Here is a 19858-nt window from a genome sequence, read left to right as displayed (position 1 = left end):
TTGGGGCCCCAGCTTGCTCCCCCAGGCTCGCAGCCCCAGCTCACACCCCCAGCCTTGCAGCCCCGCCTGGCACCCTGCCATGGCCTGGTGCCACTCCTTCACCTGCTCCACCATCCCGCCTGTGGGGCGATTGGCACCTCCCAACCCCCGCCTGAATCCCTCAGTGCCTGGGAGCCGGGTAGCGGCCCCACCCCCTGCCACTGCTGCTGGTCACCATCTGCAGGGCAATCGGTTTGGGCCAGGCCCCCTGCCTGGCTCCCTCAGTGCCTGGGGGCTGAACGGCAGCCCTGCCCCCCGCTGCCACTGGTCACCATCTGAGGGGCGATTCGTGGGGCAATTGGGCCCCTGCTTGTACCCGCCTTGGCCTGGCGCCACCCGCTCACCTGCTCCACCATCCCGCTGTGGTCCCACTCTTGTCAGGGCCCATCAGGGCCAGCAGTGCCTCCACTGCTGCCCGCTACCAGCACCACGTTGCAGATGCCCACCATGTTTCGTGCCACCCCCTGGTGGTCAGCGCACATCATAGCGAGCGGTCAAACTCCCAGTCGAACAACTGCCCGAGGGGACAATTTGCATGTTAGGCTTTTATTATATAGGACAGGAGGCCCAGTGCACGAAATTCGTGCATGGGGGGGTCCCCTCAGCCCAGCCTGCACCCTCTCCAATCCATGACCCCTCGGGGGATGTCTGACTGCTGGCAGTCAGACATCCCTCTCACAATCTGGGACCACTGGCTCCTAGACGCTCGCCTACCTGGTCACCCCTAAATAGACCCCCTGCCAGCCTGATCACCCCTAACCGCCTCTGCCTGATGGCCTGATCACCCCTAACTTCCCACACACACACTGGCCTGGTCGCCCCCAACTGCCCCCCTGCTGGTCTGGTTGCCCCATGCAGCCTGCTGTTCAGTCGTTTGGTTGTCCCTCACTAACGCCCCTGCTGGCCTTGTCACCCCACGCAGGCTTCTGTTCAGTCATTACTGTGGGGGCGTCCTGACAATTTGCATATTACCCTTTTATTAGTATAGATATGTATCACATTCTATCCTGTCTTTTCACTCTGCTTATATCTTTTTCAGCAGTTTCAAATTTTAATGTGATCAAGTTTATTAATATTTTCTATTATGTTTTATGATTTTTATTTCTTTTTAAGGAAATTCTTCCCACCCTAAAATCATAAGGACAGTCTCCTATTTTCTCATCTAAAAGTTAACAAAATTTTGCTTTTCAAGTGTAGTAGGTCTTTACCTAGAATTTATTTCTGAGTATAATGGAGCATAGAACTTTCTTTATAGATAATCCTTTACCTACGACCACTTATTGAATAGTGAACCCTTTCTTCACTGATTTTTTTATAATCTTTCCACTATCAAATATCAAGTTTCATATTTACTAAGGTTTATTTCTGGGCCCTGTACTCTGTTTTGTTGTCCTATTTGTCTATCTCTGTGCCAATACAATATTGTCTTCATTTATTACAAATCCATAAGTTTTTTTGTTATTGTTGGCATTTCAGGTTTTATTTTTTAAATAAATTTTCATTTTTCAAGTACAGTTAACATAGGATATTATATTAGTTTCAGCTTCACAACATAGTGACTATTCATTTATATAACTTACAAAGTGATCACCCCAATAAGTCTAGTACCCATCTGACACCATACAGTTATTACAATATTGACTATATTCTTAATACTGTACTTTACATCCCTGTGACTGTTTTTATAACTGACAATTTCACACCTTATGCCCTTCCTCTTTTTCGCTCATCCAGCCAACCCCCTCCTATTTGGCAACCACCAAACTGTTTTCTGTACCTATAAGTTTGTTTCTGTTTTGTTTGTTCATTTATTTTGTTTTTTAGATTCCACAAATAAGTGAAATCATATGATATTTGTCTTTCTCTGTCTGGCTTATTTCCCTTAACATAATACCCTCTAGGTCCATCCATGTTGTTGCAGATGGCAAGATTCTTTTTTATGGCTGAGTAATATTCCATTGAATATATGTACCACTTCTTTATCCATGCATCTTTCGATAGACACTTAGGTTGCTCCCATATCTTGGCTACTGTAAATAATGCTGCAATGAACATAGGGATGCATATGAGTTTTTGAATTAGTGTTTGTGGTTTCTTCAGAAAAATATCAAGAAGTGAAATTGTTGGGTCCTTCTTTGTCTCTTATAGCCTTTGTTTAAAAAATTTTATTTATTAATTGAGTTTTAGATACAGGGAGGGAGGGGAGGGAAGGGGAGGGAGGAAGAGAGGAAGAGAAAGAGAGAGAAACAATTTGTTGTTCCACTTATTTATACATTCGTTGGTTGATACTCATATGTGCCCTGAATGAGGATCGAACCTGCAACCTTGGTGTATCAGGATGATGCTCTAACCAACTGAGCTATTTGGTCAGGGCCTAGCCTTTGTTTTAAAGTCTATTTTGTCTGATATAAGTGCTGCTACCCCAGTTTTTGTTGTTGTTGTTTTGTTTCCATTTTCATAAAAAATTTTTTCCATTCCTTTACTTTCATTCCTGCATGTCTTTTGATTTGAAGTGGGTCTCTTATAGGCAGCATACATATGGGTCTTATTTTCTTATCCATTCAGACATCATACGTCTTTTGATTGGAGTATTTAATCCATTTATGTTTAAAGTAATTATAGATAGATATGTAGTTGTTGCCATTTAATTGTTCATATTTATCTTTTTCTTCTTCTTCTTAAAGAAGTCCCTTTAACATTTCTTACAATATTGATTTGGTGGTGACAAGCTCCTTTAGCTTTTTTGTGTCTAGGAAGCTCTTTATCTGTCCTTCAATTCTAAATGACAGCTTTGCTGGCTAGATTAATCTTGGTTGTAGGTCTTTGCTTTTCATCACTTTGAATATTTCTGGCCAATCCCTTTTGGCCTGCAAAGTTTTTGTTGAGAAATCAGCTGATACTCTTATGGGAGCTCCCTTATATGCCACTAACTGTTTTTTTTCTTTCTGCTTTTAAGATTCTTTCTTTGTGCTTAACCTTTGTCATTTTAATTATGGTGCATCTTGGTGTAGGCCTCTTTGAGTTCATCTTGTTTGGGATTCTCTGCACTTCCTGGACATATGTGTCTATTTACTTTGGCAGGTTAGGGGAAATTTTCTGTCACTATTTCTTCCGATAGGTTCTCAGTCCCTTGCTCTCTCTCTTCTTTTTCTGGTACCCCTATGATGCAAATGTTGGTATACTTGATGATATCCCAGATACTCCTTAAACTATCCTCATATCTTTGGATTATTTTTTCTTTTTGATGTTCTGATTGCATGTTTTCTGCTACCTTGTCTTTCAAATTGCTGATTCAATACACTCATTCATCTAATCTACTGTTGATTCCTTCTAATGTATTCTTCATTTCTGACTGGTTTATTTTTATGTTTCCTATCTCTATTTTCACGTTTTCCATGTCTTTGTTAAAGTTCTCACTGATTTCCTCCACTATTCCCCTAAGTTCATTGAGCATCCTTATAACCAATGTTTTGAACTCTGCATCTGGTAGATTGCTTGTCTCCATTTTGTTTAGTTCTTTTTCTGGAGTTTTGTTCTGTTCTTTCATTTGGGACATATTTGTTTGTCTCTCATTTTTGGTTGCCTCCCTGTGTTTTTTCCTGTGTTAGGTAAAGCTGTCTCCTAGTCTTGGTAGAGTGGCCTTATGTAGTAGGTGTCCTGTAATGTCAGTGTTACAACCTCCCTGGTCATCTGAGCCAGGTGTTTCCCTGTGTGGGCTGTGTTTGTGTGTGCCCTCCTGCTGTAGTTGAGCCTTGATTGCTACTGGCATGCCAATGAGAGGGACTGACTCTCAGGACTGACTATGACTATAGTGGAGGAGCTGTTGTGCAGGGGCTTACCCTATGAAGTAGGATTCCCTTTAGCAAGGCTCTGATGCCTTCTGAGTCCACCCTTTAGGGTGTGTTGTTTGTGGAGATGGTTGGGTGGTCCTCTGGTGTAGTCTGAAGCTGGCTTGTTCTGCGGTCTCTTAGGAGGGGGTCAGGTGCACTGCCTGTGCCCTGCCCAGGGCCACTTAATATGATCTGCAGATGGTTGGTGCTTCTGCCAGACTTGGGGCTGCTTAGTAAGAAGTATGGGCACAATGAGGCCAGATACTGCTTACCTGAAGTTTATGAACATTTGAGAGAATTTAGTAAAGTAACGAACGAAGCATGAGCCATGACAGGCTGTTTGTATGGAAAAGCCACTGGAAGTGGCCTGGGTAGGCCATCAAGTTGGGTGGGTGGGGGAATCACCAGGGCTGGGCAAATGGTTTTAGCCGCATTGATGGAGACTCAGACTTGGTGCCAGCCTGAGCCTGCAGGCTAGGTGGGAGAGGGCTGAACAAAGGACAAATGGCCTCTGCCAGCCCATCTGTCTGAAAGAAAGCCGCCTCTCCAGCCCTCACCCTGAGCCAGATAAATAAGTTACTCCAGTATGTCCTGGTGCTTTTTCAGCCACAATCCCAGCACTGGAGCTCAGAGCAGTTGAATTCATCAGCGAGTAAGTCCATGCGCAGGCCCTAATGCCTAGGACTCCAGCAGCCCTCCTTCTCACCAGATTGAATCCTCCCAGCCTCAATCCCCATTGGTTCTCACAGCCAGAATTTATAGGGACTTCTCTTCCCTGCATTGGAACCCTGGGCTAGGAAGCATGGATGTGGGCCTGGGACCGCTCTTCCTCAGCAGGGACTTCTGAAGCTGAGAAAACTGCCACATATGGGTGTGGGACCAGCCCATTCTGTGTCTTCGGCCCTCCTACTTGTCTCAATGTGGCTTCTTTTTTTAACATATTTTTATTGATTTCAGAGAGGAAGGGAGAGGGAGGGAGATAAACTGGGGATTGATCCCACAACCCAGGCATGTGCCCTGACTGGGAATCGAACCTCCTAGTTCATGGGTTCATGTTCAACCACTGAGCCACACTGGTCGGGCTCAATGTGGCTTCTTTTTTATACCCTTAGTTATGGGATTTCTGTTCCACTACACTTCAGGTGGTTCTCAATGATTGTTATTCTGTAGTTTAGTTGTAATTTTGATGTGGTCACGGGAGGAGGCAAGCATAGCATTTTCCTACTTTGCCATTTTGACTGGGCATATAAGTTTAAAATCTGGTAGGGAGGATTCCTCTATCGGTTCTTCAAAATTACTATCGATACTCCTAGGCCATTACTTGTGAAAGGGGTCAATGGGGGAGGGTTGGGAGGGGACATCTGCAATACTTTCAACAATAAAGATAAATGTTTAAAAAGCAAACAACAATAACAACAACAACAAAAAAACCCACAAAAAAATAACAAATCTTAGAATTAGCTTGTTAAGTTCCAGGAAAATTCCTGTTGGGATTTTGAATGTAATTAAATGGAATTTATAAATTAATTTTGGATTTAAATTGCTCTAGTGACCTTTTTGGACAATGAAGATCTGGTGGCTGAAAGATGGATTAAAACTGTTTTTTACCTCTCAGAGCAACAATTAAATCCTATATAATAAAAGCCTAATATGCACATTGACCGAACAATGGAATGCCTGGCAGAACAACAGTCGCTATGACGCACACTGACCACCAGGGGGAAGATGCTCAAAGCAGAAGCTGCCCCCAGCCCACAGGCCCCAACCAGCGGTGGCAGTGGGGGGGGGGGGGGGGCAGGACCGGCGAGTGGGCAACGCCAGGCCAGCCAAGGTGGGTGCCAGCGGGGGCTTCCCTGATCGCCCCACCGGTCGCCCCATAGATCAGCCCTGATCCTCGGCCAGGCCTAGGGACCCTACCCATGCACGAATTTTGTGCACTGGGCCTCTAGTATCTTATAAATTGCCATGTGTCTGATAAATTCAATTAATGAACATACATTATAAAGATTAAAAAAAGCTCACCTAGCCTGCAGGAATATTTAAGTAAACTAAAATAAATATACCCAATGATAAACTATGATACCAATAAAACTACTAGCTCTAAAAATGACATATAATGATAATGAATTAATGTTTACTGATGTTATAGCATTCAGTGATAAAATCAGGATATAAATTTTGTATACAATGTGAATACAGCTGTAGAAAAAAAACCCTTCAAATATGTGCACAGGAAGAGAAAATTTACTAAAGTCTTTACAATAGTTAGGAGTATGGGATTACAGATTAGATTTTTCTCATCAACCATAATCTATAAAAATCTATTGTCTAAAGTTTCTAGGAGGCCATTTGATTACTTACTAGAGGCCCGGTGCACGAAATTCATGCACGACGGGGGGCCCTCAGCCTGGCCTGCACCCTCGGGGGATATCCACTGCCAATTTAGACCCGGTCCCCGCTGGCCTAAACCAACAGTCAGACATCCCTCTCACAATCCAGGATGCTGTATGCACCAGTGACCACACTTTTCATACAGGTGAAAGGCATCTTGCTATAGTATGGGCAGCTACATTTTTTTGCCCTGATTATAAAAAGTAGTACATAACATGATCCTTCTGGGGCAGTAGTCCCATTTTCCCCATCTTCTGGGTGGAAAAACTGAAGCAGAGAGAAGTTAAGTAATTGGCTTTGTCACACAATTATAAGTGTTAGCATCAGGGCTGACCACAAAATGTGCAAGCCAGAGTCCATGCATGTCATCGCTGCATCATCCTGTTTTTTCAGTGCTAGAGAGACTTGCCAGGTTTTAATTTTTAAATCTTAGAGACTGTTCCCAATATATAGGGTAGGGTCCCTAGGCCTGGCTGGCTATCAGGGCCAATCTGTGGGGTGACCGGCGGGCAGGGTGATCGGGGCACCCCAGCTGGCACCCACCTTGGCTGGTGGCCTGGCGCTACCCACCAGCTGGCCCCGGCCCCCAATCGCCACTGCCGGTTGCCCCCTGGTGGTCAGTGTGTGTCATAGCGGCTGGTCGTTCCACCGGTCATTCCACTGTTCGGTCTATTTGCATATTAGGCTTTTATTATATAGGATACTAATGAAAAAAGTATTAGGAAGAGATAGCAGGTATTACAGGGGCTAGCTTTCTTTCATAGGAAAATGCATTTACAAAAATATTTATGAATAAGTAATAAAAGTGAGTAGTACCCAAGTGTTTCTTCATTGTTTCATTTAAGGTTCAGAGAAATACTTAAGGTAGAAAGCAAAGCATTCAAATTCTCACACTCAGGATTTGGGTTCTAGCTCAGTCACTGATTATTTTAGTAACTTTTAGTAACTCCCCTCCTCCTCCTATCTAATGGAGGGAATATGCTAATTGACCATCACACCCTCACAAAGATGATGGTGCCCACAGCCAATAAGGAGGGAATATGCTAATTGACTGCCAAGCCCTCAAAGATGGCAGCGCTCACAGCCACAAGATGGCGGCGCCCAGTCCCCTCAGTCCCGCCGGGGTGGCAGGCACACAGCATGGCCAGGACCGCCCCAGGTGGGTCTGTCCATTCCACGCGCCTGACTCTGGAGTTCCCCAGTCCCCTCAGCCCCCTTGGATGTTGGCTGCCCAGCCACCTAGGGCAGGCCCAAGGTGCAGGCAAGCCTCGGATGGTGGCTGCCCAGCCACTCAGGGCCACCTGAGGCTCAGGTGACCAGGGCCAGCTGAGGCTTGCGCTGCCGGCAGTGGCAGCAGCAGAGATGTTATGGGGGCGTTGTCTTTCCCTGATCACCGGGTTGCCTCCTGCCCTGACAGCTCCCAGACTGTGAGAGGAGGCAGGCCAGGCTGAGGGACCCCTGTCCAGTGCATGAATTTTCATGCACCAGGCCTCTAGTTTTCTTAATAAAAAAAGAAAATATTTAGAGATATGGATTAGTTAGAAACCTTTTAGAAAGAAATGGGCATTCATTAATTTAACTCTAAAATTTCAATTAAGTCATGCAAAACAAAAGACTGCCTATTTAATTTTTTCTCAAGTATAAAGGAGAATAAAACGTAAGGAGTTTGCCACTTGAAACTGGAAAACAAATGCCCACTTTATTTCTGTAGCTTACACTTTACCTTAAAGACGTGAAAGGCTTCAAATTGAATATTGGGACTTTTATCTCGAAGGAGGTTCATCATCAATTTGAGGTTCTCTGGCTTGCTGATATACTTTGTCATAATGGCAAAGTTGTGTCTATCCAGGATCAGTTCACCCAGCAGCTATGAACAAATAAAACAAAAAATCAATGCTATAATCTGAGAGCCATCTTATTCAAAATATACCTCACTGCTTCTCACTGAAAAACAAAATATAAATATGAGTTTAGAATGTTGACATGAAAAAAATTGAGAGTCCTTAAGCGCATCTTAAAGCACAGGCATGAAAGCAGTAGTTATTTTAAGCTTTTTACAGTTTTGTTAAAGTCCGTACTTAATGCATTTCTGAATCTATTTTTAAGCCAATCATTGCTGCAGCTTTAAAAAGCTCACTCTATAGCTCTAATCAAGAGCTAGTGAAAACTAATTTATTATTTTCATTGCTTAAATCAGTGGTTGGCAAACTGCGGCTCGCGAGCCACATGCGGCTCTTTGGCCCCTTGAGTGTGGCTCTTCCACAAGATACCATGGCCTGGGCGAGTCTATTTTGAAGTGGTGTTAGAAGAAGTTTAAGTTTAAAAAATTTGGCTCTCAAAAGAAATTTCAGCAAAATAGAGAGGAACCAAGATGGCGGCATAGTTAAACAACTAATCTGCTGCCTCACACAACAATTTCAAAAATACAACTAAAAGACAAAAACGTCTACCACCCAGAACCACGGGAAAGCTGGCTGAGTGGAAGATTTACAACTAAGAAGAGAAAGGAACACAATTGCTGAAAAGCTGAGGTACGGAGGCACGCGAATTGGGCCGGCGGCGGGCGGCTGGGTGCGCGGCTTTTCTTCAACCCGCAGGGAGACAAGCTCCCAATCACTCTGAAATCCAGTTTCTGGGGACACTCGGGGGACCCAGATGCCTACGGGGAGAAGCTGGACTCTCGGCCATCGGGTCGGAAAGTGAGAGTGACTTTTTTGCAGAGGTGCGCCCAGCAATCATTGTTTACTGCGCTGGAGCGCGGGGCGCAGGGACTTGGAAAAGTGGAAAGGCAGAGACGGCTGACGGCAGCCATCGCCGTTGGCCACGCCCCAGCCTAGTGACACCCTGAGACCCCGCCCAGCCCTGAGGCCCCGCCCCGCACATTCTACAAACCGGCCCAGGCTCCACACAGCGGCTTTTGCATATAAATGGCCTGTTCTGGGGCAGCTCAACCAAATTAACTGCAGCTCCAGTCAGACTGCTCCAAAACCGCCCAAGCAAAGGAGGAGAAAACTAGCCCTTGCTGTAGCTCCTGCTGGGGAACACACAGTACACAAGGGTACACCAAGAGTGTCTACCTCAAGTAACTGGGAGGCTGACCCGTTGAACCAATAGGACACCTAGTACACAAAACTACCCTACCAACTTAGGGAAGCAGAGAATATGAGAAGGCAAGGAAACAGATCACAAACCAAGGAAATGGAGGAGAACAAGCGACTGGACATAGAGTTCAAAACCACGGTTATAAGGTTTTTCAAGAATTTCATGGAAAAGGCCGATAAATTCAATGAGGACCAACTAGAAATTAAACATACACTGACTGAGATAAAAAATATTATACAGAGACCCAAAAGCAGACTAAAGGATTGCAAGAATCAACTCAAAGATTTGGAATACAAAGAGGCCAAGGACACTCCTCCAGAGAAACATGAAGAGAAGAGAATTCAGAAAGTTGAAGATAGTGTAAGAAGCCTCTGGGACAACTTCAAGAGAACCAACATCAGAATTATGGGGGTACCAGAAGAAGAGGGAGAGCAAGATACTGAAAACCTATTTGAAGAAATAATGAACGAAAACTTCCCCCACCTGATGAAAGAAATAGACTTACAAGTCCAGGAAGCGCACAGAACCCCAAACAAAAGGAATCCAAAGAGGACCACACCAAGACACATCATAATTAAAATGCCAAGAGCAAAAGACAAAGAGAGAATCTTACAAGCAGCAAGAGAAAAACAGTTCGTTACCTACAAGGGAGCTCCCATACGATTATCAGCTAATTTCTCAACAGAAACCATGCAGGCCAGACGGGAGTGGCAAGAAATATTCAAAGTGATGAATAGCAGGAACCTACAACCAAGACTACTCTACCCAGCAAAGTTATCATTCAGAATTGAAGGGCAGATAAAGAGCTTCACAGATAAGAAAAAGCTAAAGGAGTTCATTACCACCAAACCAGCATTATATGAAATGCTGAAAGGTATTCTTTAAAAAGAGGAAAAAGAAGAAGAATGATAAAAATTATGAACAACAAATACATATCTATCAACAAGTGAATCTAAAAGTCAAGTGAATTAAAAATCTGAGGAACAGAATAAACTGGTGAACTTAATAGAATCAGGCATAGAATGGGAGTGGATTGATAATTCTCAGGGGGAAAGGGGTGTCTGTGTGGGGAGTATGGGAAGAGACTGGACAAAAATCATACACCTATGGATAAGGACAGCGGGGGGGGGGGGGAGGTAAGGGAAGAGGGGGAGTGGGAACTGGGTGGTGGGGAGATATGTGGGAAAAAAGGAGAAACAATTGTAATCTGAACAATAAAGATTCATTTAAAAAAAATAAAATAAAATAAAATAAAATGTGGCAACAACAGTTCCAGAAAAAAAAAAAAAAGAAATTTCAATCGTTGTACTGTTGATATTTGGCTCTGTTGACTAATGAGTTTGCCGATCACTGGCTTAAATTATCTTGAGGTAGGATAAGAATAACAAAATTGACTCTACAATTATACCCCCATTACCTAAATTAATGTACTCTAGTAGCTTACTGGGGAAAAAATAGGTTATGTAAAGTGGCTTATATTTTCCCCCAAATTTTTATTACAAACTCTGATATACAACCAGAAAAAAAATAATTGATTCTCAACCCAAATGAAGTTTAACATGTGCAGCACGTTTTTATAAAAAAGTAAAGCAAAACATTTTCTGGTGACAAAAGAATAGTTCCCAAAATGCAGCATTACTCTATGTTATGAACTGAATGCTTATGTGCTCTCCAAAATCTACATGTTGAGATTCTAACCTCCAACGTGATGTGTAGTAGGAGGAGGGGTCTTTAAGAGGTTAGTGCATCAGGGTAAAAACATCATGAATGGGACTGGTGCTCTTATGAAAGGGACCCCAGAGAGCTCTCTCACTGCTGGCATTTTAATCTTGGACTTCCCAGCCTCCAGAACTACAAGAAATAAATATTTCTTATTTAAGTCACCCAGTCTATGGTATTTTGTTATAGCAGCTAGAACAGACTAAGATACTTCAAAACAAAATAAAAATACCAAAAGTGAGAATAGTTGAAGAGACTCTAATAGCACAGCTTAATGTGCAGCTGCTCCATCTCATAAACTTGTATTCTCACTGTAGTGGTAGCAATTCCTAAAGCTTTGGCAACCAGGCAGTTGAAGTGTACCCTTAACATAATTTTATATGTGATATATTTATTTTCCAAATCTCCTATTTACTGGAATTTTTCTAGATGTCCCAGGATAGTAATACACCGCATAGATGTTTAAGTGCTGGATGGAAGGAGAAAGCATATGAAACTGTCTATCTCACAATACAGTCTAGCAACATAACCCCAGGTGTAGGGGTGTGTATGTAATAGGGGTGTGTGCGTACATTGTGTGTGTGTTTGGCAGCCAGGGAACAACAACCTTGCCTGTGATGCATCTTTTGTCTATTTAACAAATGAGAAGTACACACCTGTAAGTAATTTTAGTGTACAAAAGTAATGTTTGTTAAACATAGAAAATGATGACTATAGTTGCGTGTTAGCTGGTTACCAGTTAGTCATATACATATGGAATGGCAAGCATGTACATCGTTGATCTTCATCTTCCTTAGTCTCTCTGTAGCATCTAAAGCTAACTGAACACTCTTCCGGAAACTTGCTTTGCTTTTGGTTTCAAGGCCATTTCTTTCTTCTGGTTTCTTACCCCTTGCAGCGTATTCCTTTGCTGCCTCTATTACTGACTTGCTTTCCTTCGGCACTACATATGCAGGAATTTTCCAAACTGGATACTTGATTTTTCTCATTCATTCATTCATTCATTCATTCACTCATTCATTCCAAGCTGTATACTTGAATCACTTAGCTTTTATTTCCCAACAGTCTCATCTAAGTACATGGCTTCAAGTGTCTCTCAAATCTACATTTCCAATTTCCATTTCTTTCCTAAACTCCATGCCCACATTTCTAACTGTCCACCAGGCAGCCCCAGCCAAACACTTTCCTGGCCTATCACACTTAATGTCTCTTTGTTAACGACATTATATCTTCGAGTGCCTTAGGGCAGAGTGTTGAAATCTTCCCAGCTCCTTTCTTTCTCTTGCTCCTCACATATAATCTACATCCAAGATCTTCCAATTTTCTGTTTCTAAGAGCCTCAAAGATCTTTCATTCAATTTTTAATGCCAGTACCCTCATCCAAACCCTCACTGCCTTTCATCTGGACGACTGCAACAGCACACAAATGGTCTCCTCTGCAGTCTTCAGCCAATCCAATCCATTCTGCACATTATGTCAAACAAATCTTCCCGAAGATCATCCCTATTCATGTTACTAATCCCACTTATAAAGCGGATGCATAAACAAACAAATGTCTAGATTCCTATGGATGGCACTCAAAGCCCTTTGTGATCTGAAGTCATTCCTGCTGCTTCCTCTCCTCCGCTGCCTCACTTAAGTCTTCCTTATTCCTGGGTCTGTGGCCTTATTCCCCTTGCTCCATCCACCCACCCCAGCTTTATCTATATATATAAAAGGCTAATATGTAAAGTGTCCCCTCGGGAGTTCGACCAGGAGACCAGGATTTCAATCGCTTACTATGATGTGTGCAGACCACCAGTGGGTGGCACAGAACAAAGGAAGGCCCTGGTCGGCAGCTGGGGAAGGGAGGCCCTGGCTGGCAGCCGGAAGAAAGGTCCAGGCTGGCAGCCAGAAGGCCTCGATCAGCCCTGATTGCTGGCCAGGCCTAGGGACTCTACCCATGCATGAATTTCGTACAACAGGCCTCTAGTTTAGATACAATTGACAAAACTGTACACACTTAAAGTGTACATTATAATGATTTCATATACGTATACATTGTGAAATATTTACCACAATCATGTTAACACATCCACCACCTCAGTTGTGTGTGTGTGTGTGTGTGTGTGTGTGTGTGGTGAGAATGCTTAATATCTACTCTCAACAACTTTCAAGTATACAATTCAGTATTGTTAACTATAGTCACCATAGTGTACATTAGATTCCCAAACCTTATTTATCTATAGCTAAAATTTTATAGCTGTTGATCAATTTCTCCCCATTTCCCCTACCCCCCAGCCCATGGTAACCACCATTCTACCCTATGTTTTTGTGAGTCTGACTTTCTCCCAGGCTGAATCTCCTCAACTGCCTCTGTGCTCTTTGTTTTTCCCCAGCTGTACTCACACTGTCTTGCAGTACAGAGTTACTTGTGAGTCTCTTTAGAATGTACGCTCCACAGGGCATGCATCAAATCTTGTTTGTGTTTGTACCCTTCACAGCTTGTATGATAAATGTGGATAGTGTTGGGGAAATAAGATCCTATTACCACAGAATCTTCTCAACAAATACAGAAGGAAAGCAGTTTCATTACTGAACTAGAGGCCTGGTGCATGAAATTTGTGCACGGGTAGGGTCCCTAGGCCTGGTTGGCGATCAGGGCCGATAGGGGCCTTCCAGCTGCTGGCTGGGGCCTTCCTTCATTCCGCGCTGCCCCCTGGTGGTCAGCGCATGTCATAGCGAGTGATGGAACTCCCACTCTCCTGGTCGAACTCCTGAGGAGACACTTTGCATATTAGTTTTTATATATATAGATAATCATAGTCAAAGCACAACACTGTAGGTAATCTATGAAAAAGACAGATAAAACCACATTTATTTACACAGCCAAGGAGCTACAATCGTTACATACATATATCCTCAATATAAAAGGTAACCTGCCCCCTGTAAGAGGACTTGCCAGCGTTATTTGCTGTGCACCTTTTTATAGTTCACTCTAAATTCACCTGGCCATTGAGGTAGCTCTTTGTTTTAGCTAATTGCCTCTATCCAACAAAAAACAAGCATAATAAAACCTTTCTTACCTCTCTAACAAGAAATGTTTATAGGTTGGAGAGAAGCACTAAGGTTAAACTTCTCTGGTGACAGGGAGATGGTGCGCTACTTCTTAGATGTTTACAGTTCAGTGAGATGACTCTCAGATGTTCAAAAAAACAAAACAAAACAAAAAAACCCAACCACTTCCGGGTTGTAGAGCTGACAAGAGGCTTCTAAGTTATATACATGTATATATGTATATATAATATACACTGAGTGGCCAGATTATTATGATCTATGAACGCATAATAATCTGGCCACTCAGTGTATATATTTATATATTAGAGGCCCGGTGCATGAATTCGTGCATGGATGGGGTCTGGACAGCCTGGCCAGGGGGAGGGGACATGGGCAGTTGGCCGGCCTGCCTGCTGGTTGAACTCCTGGTCGAGGGGACAATTTGCATATTAGCCTTTTATTATATCGTATATACACTGAGTGGCCAGATTATTATGCGTTCAGAGATCATAATAATCTGGCCACTCAGTGTATATCTTTATAAAACATGTATATAATATATCTTAATACTAGTATATAGATATATATCTAAAATGTATTTCTATAAAAATATATAATCAAATGTAATCTATACCACATGTTAAAATACATATATATCACACACATATACATATAAAATGGTTTTTTAGCAACAATTTCATTTAAAAAAAACCTAACCCTTAAAATGTACATATACACATTCAATAAACATTTGCTGATGTTTATGAGTTAAATTCAGATTAAGTCACTTCAGTTTTTATTACATGGGGATGTCCATCCTTTGCTAATATAATTTCACTACTTTTCTGAAACAATTGTATTAAATCACTTGGTAAACAACACTGAATCTTTTAGCCAGTAAGGGTTAATCTATTTTAATTAATACTAACAATGACAAAATACTGCCCTTTATGGAAAAAGTTGTATTTTTTACTTCCTTAAATTTTATTTTACAGGCTTCATACTATATAGTAAAGCCATGCACATCAAGTAGATATAATGAGTGTGTTTTTTAACTTAGGGTTTTAATTAAATTGACCAGAGTCCAAACCCCTCCCAAATTCCACCAAGGTTCTTTTGAATTATAATCTTTCCATCTAGTAATTAAATGTCAGGCCCCTGAAGAAGACAAGAAATACATTTCTAAACTCTGTCACATGAGTGAAAGGAATTTCTCTGTTAATTATTTTTTATTGACACTAGGAATCTAAGCTCCCCAAAATAGTTTAGGAAAATGTAGAATATGATTAACAAAAGGCAGCAGGCAGCACTACTTTGGAATCAGAAAAAGCGTAGTGTGAGGAACATAAGTGACCCCATCTTAAAGCTAACCCGCGCCCCTGACATCTGGGTGATGACGGACCCTAACCCTCCCCTTCCCTGGGTGGCTCTGGAACAGGAACCAGAGCTCTGGGCTGATCACAGGATTCACATCAATCCTCTCTCTAGGGCGAGTCACTCTCCCTGGTTCTCTTACCTCTCTCTGGCACCGAAGCCTCTGGCACCTGATCTCTCTGCTCATCCACGCATTCTCATTGCTCTCATAACATACAAAGTCTGGCGGGGTGAGGGGTGGGGGTGAAAGGCTCAGCAATCCGTTGTGTTGCTACTGCACGAGGCCACTTTCTTTAAGCTCACCTTTATAACGTACAAACTGAACTTGGCCTCATATTTTGGCATGTCGGTCCTTTCTAGCATTGGGGAGCTGCTTTCATACATTGCCCTTCCACAAAACACCTAGCTTTAATATAATTCATTACTTGAAGAATACTGTAAGTAGACTATTATAGTAATTTAACCTCTTGTTTCCTATAATTATAAAACATCTATATATAAAATATTACAGAATCCAGAGACATAAACAAGGTTATGTTAAAATAGAACATACTGCTGCTACCCACACATCTAATTTCCAAAAGGAAAAACCAACAGCACACTAGCAGAGCTCTTCAAAACAATGTTTTTCTGTTGAAGAAAACAATAAACAATATTTAGTGAGCTCTTTCCTTGAATAGAGTGATAGAAGACGATTTTAGCAAGTCTCTGCCTATAATGTGGCATTCAAAAAAGCCAACTCTTCGGTAACCTTTTAAACAATTTCTGCATTCTCAAATATGCTTTATCTGCCTTTTACTAGTTTCTTGTCTTTCTTTTTCCTTTCCTTTCCTTTCTTTGCTTTTCCTTTCTCTCTCTTTCTCTCTCTCTCTCTCTCTCTCTCTCTCTCTCTCTCTCTCTCTCTCTCTCTCTCTCTCTCTCCCTCTCCCTCCCTCTCTCTCTCTTACTGTTCAACCAGTGCTTGGTTTTACTATATTCTTAATCAAATATTTTCAAGACACGCAACTGTAAAGAATTTTAGGCAGGAATAGAAACCATTGTAGTATGTCTGCATGGACATTAATAGTAATAAAGAGGTCTTATGAGTCAGCTGAGGTATTTGTAAATGAATAGGAAACATAATCAGTTTGAAAAAGGGAGTGTTTTAATACCAGATATAAACTCTGCTGCTTCTTGCTGGTGTCACTGGGAACATTGCAGAGATCTCTAACTAGAGAACAATGTGAAGAGGGAGGCTGGGAAATAGAGAGCTGGGTGACAGCAAACAGCAGTGAGGAATGAACCGTCCTTCCTTCCCTTTGCTACCCACTAAATTTGTATGACATAACATACCAATCACACATCCACTGTATTAACAGGCTTCTATTTTTAAATGCAAATGAATCCTGGCAGGAATAAGTCTAATTCACACTCTAGTCCCAATTACTTATTTAGAATTGATCAAAACCTTCCAGAGATTAAACTCTGGGGATAATGATGAATATCTATCTATCTATATAAAAGCCCAGCAACCATTATGGTGGAACAACCAAAATGACTGGTTGCTATGACGTGCACTGATCATCAGGGGCAGATGCTCAACGCAGGAGCTGCCCCCAGGTGGTCAGTGCACTCCTACAACGGGAAAGCCACTCAGCCAGGAGTTAAGCTCACGGCTGGCGAACACAGCAGTGGAGGTGGGAGTCTCTCCCACCTCCACAGCAGTGCTAAGGAGCAGCGAGCCAAGAGCTAAGGAGCGAGCAGGCAGGTGGTAAGGAGCAAGCAGACAGGCAGTAAGGAGCAGCGAGCCAAGAGGTAAGGAGTGAGCAGGTGGGCGGTTAGGAGCGAAGGGTCCCGGATTGCGAGAGGGTACAGACCAGGCTGAGGGACACCCCCCTCCCCCATGCACGAATTTCGTGCATCGGGCCTCTAGTATACTTATAAAATTGCTTTTTATTTTATTGAACAAACATATCTATTGCTTACCATGAGCTAGGCTCTGCTCTAACCACTTTCAAATATTAACAAGGGAACAGGATAAGGTGGGGCTGAAGATATCTTGAAAAGAGAATGAGTCAATAGGCACAGGGTAGAAGGAGATGATAGGATAGTAGGAAAGGAAAAGCAGAAATTAGGACCAGAAGGGGGATGTTTGAATAAAAAACTGCCAGTTTTATAACTTTGCCTAAGACCCTACCTAGCTAGAGAAAAATTTCTGTCACAAGTTCTTGTTACTGATGAAAATGGAACAGGGATAATTCTAAAGTCTATGACCCTCAGCTTTTTTGACCCCTAAATTTAGTTGTCACCTTAGTTTGTAACAATGTCTCTACTTTGGTCCAGTATCTGACAGATTCCCACTGAAAAGAGGAAAGATTTGAAAATGTTTAAGTAATTTCCCATATTCTGGCCCTTCAGACCATTGTCACCTCTGTTTACTGTTTCAATTTCCACTTCCCTCCAGGGAGACCACCTCTTATACTAGGAAACATGGACAGCTGTGTTTTGGCTGTCCTTGTGGAGCTCTTCACAAATAAGCAATTCTGTTCTTCAGGTACATGGCTGTGGCAATAGGATGCATCCTTATCTTCAACTGCGTTAACAAGCTGGACATGGGAGAGCCCGGCACTGATGTCACTGCCTTTGCCTAGGGCTCAGTCTCATCACAGAGGAAGGAACTCAGCGTGGCATCTTTCCTACAGGGATCGCCGTGTGTGGGCTTCCCCTCAAAGGGGAACTCAATAACGAGTGCGGAGTGCCTGGCTGAAAACAGTACACTGACCTCTCCTCCGCGGTGGAAGCTGAACAGTGAGGGCACAGATACAGGGGAAAGCAGGTCACGGCCAATGCAAAATCACGGTTATAGTGAATTTACAAAAATATGGTACAAAACATTTAATTTATGGCTTAAGTTTAAAACTATACAATATTTAGAAACAAATGCATTGTTCTATGAATGTCATCCCAAACATATAAAAATAAAGTGAATGATATTTAGTAAGCTCAAACATCATACAAATTGCTTGACAAAAAAACAACCAAGTATTATCTGCCAAAAACATTGTTTTGAATACAGTAAAACCTCTATTTAACAGACTAATTCAGGTGAGTGGGTGTCCGTTAAAGCTGAAAGTCTGTTATATAATAAAGTAGGTTTTCTAAATGCATATGTTAAAAATTTGACAAATTAGTTAACCTGTTTTTACTTATGTAGACATGTTTGTATAACTAAAATTAAGTAAGCATGAAGAGTTTAATTTCACAGAAAAGTTTTCTATATGTATTATTGTAATTTTAAATTTACACTGAATAGGTCTAGTAAATGCATGCATTCACCAATCACCTCAAGTAAACAACTGCACATGGTGGGGCGTGGCTTAGCACAGATAGGAACATCGGTGGAAAGAGTTAAAACTGCTGCACAAAGTCATGCCATTGGACAATAGAACCAATTATCACGCATGTGGTGTGATCACGTGCTAATCATTTGCTGAACACTGTTTATGAGTGGTGACTCTTGGATTTAAATATGTAGACTATAGTTGTAGGTATATAATATTTATCTATTTCAACAAAATTACCAGTGTTTTTCCCAACATATGGCCTATTTGCTAAAATTTGTTAAAAATAACAGTGAATTAATAACAAAATAACCTGTTAATTATAAGCAAGTCTTAGTTAAAAGCATTTTTAAATTACCAGGGTATTAATTTTCACCCATGACATACGGACCAGAAATTTTGTCCGTTAAATCTGAAGTTCGTTAAATCAAGGTCCGCAAAATCAAGGATTTACTTTATCTGAGCAGAATACTTAAGAAATGTCCCTCCTGGACAAATGGCTGCTTCCAGGCACTTTCCCTGGGGGAGGGAAGGCCACTCACAGACAGATGTAGCCCTGCTCTGCTGGGCTCCCTATTTGATGAGGGAGAATGGCATTTCCACAGGAATTTCACAGGAGATATAATCTCAAACTGGAGATATAATCTCAAATTGTGGACACACACAACATACTTTTTGTGTAGTAGCACATACTTATTATTTATATTATTACTTCTAAAAAGTATTTGAAAGCAAGACACATTATTTTCCTATAAAGTATAGTTGTAACAAAGTATTTCTCAAGTTACAAAAAGGATACTTAAATTTTTTCTGTATTTACTTGCTTACTAATAAACCAATCATTTACTACTAAGACATCAATTTATGGAGACTCTAAGTTAAATTTGATATTACCTTTAAAGATTGTCTCTTAGTCACATAATTCTCAGACTGAAGCAATTTCTCATAGTCTTCAAAAATCTAATGAAAAGAAAATAAATATTACAGTGTAAAACCAACAGTTATTTCTCCGCATTAGGTTTGCTTGCTTGCTTCAGAAGTAAGTAA

At 41.9% G+C, this 19858-nt stretch overlaps 1 protein-coding gene across 3 annotated transcripts in view; it reads right to left on the bottom strand.

The window, feature by feature from the left end:
• CAB39L (calcium binding protein 39 like) overlaps positions 1–19858 on the bottom strand; it is a 172570-nt gene that overhangs the window by 10741 nt on the left and 141971 nt on the right. For all 3 annotated transcript variants that reach the window (XM_028151629.2, XM_054719797.1, XM_054719796.1), the window contains 2 exons: positions 19706–19771; positions 7984–8127 (listed from right to left, as the gene is read on the bottom strand). In XM_028151629.2, coding sequence (XP_028007430.1) covers positions 7984–8127; positions 19706–19771 — 210 coding nt within the window. The remainder of the gene's footprint in view (positions 1–7983; positions 8128–19705; positions 19772–19858) is intronic.

This window comes from Eptesicus fuscus, chromosome 8 (genome assembly GCF_027574615.1).
Source record: "Eptesicus fuscus isolate TK198812 chromosome 8, DD_ASM_mEF_20220401, whole genome shotgun sequence".
Classification (NCBI taxonomy): Eukaryota; Metazoa; Chordata; class Mammalia; order Chiroptera; family Vespertilionidae; genus Eptesicus; species Eptesicus fuscus.
Note: the sequence above shows the minus strand (reverse complement) of the source record. Positions and strands in the feature narration are given on the sequence as shown.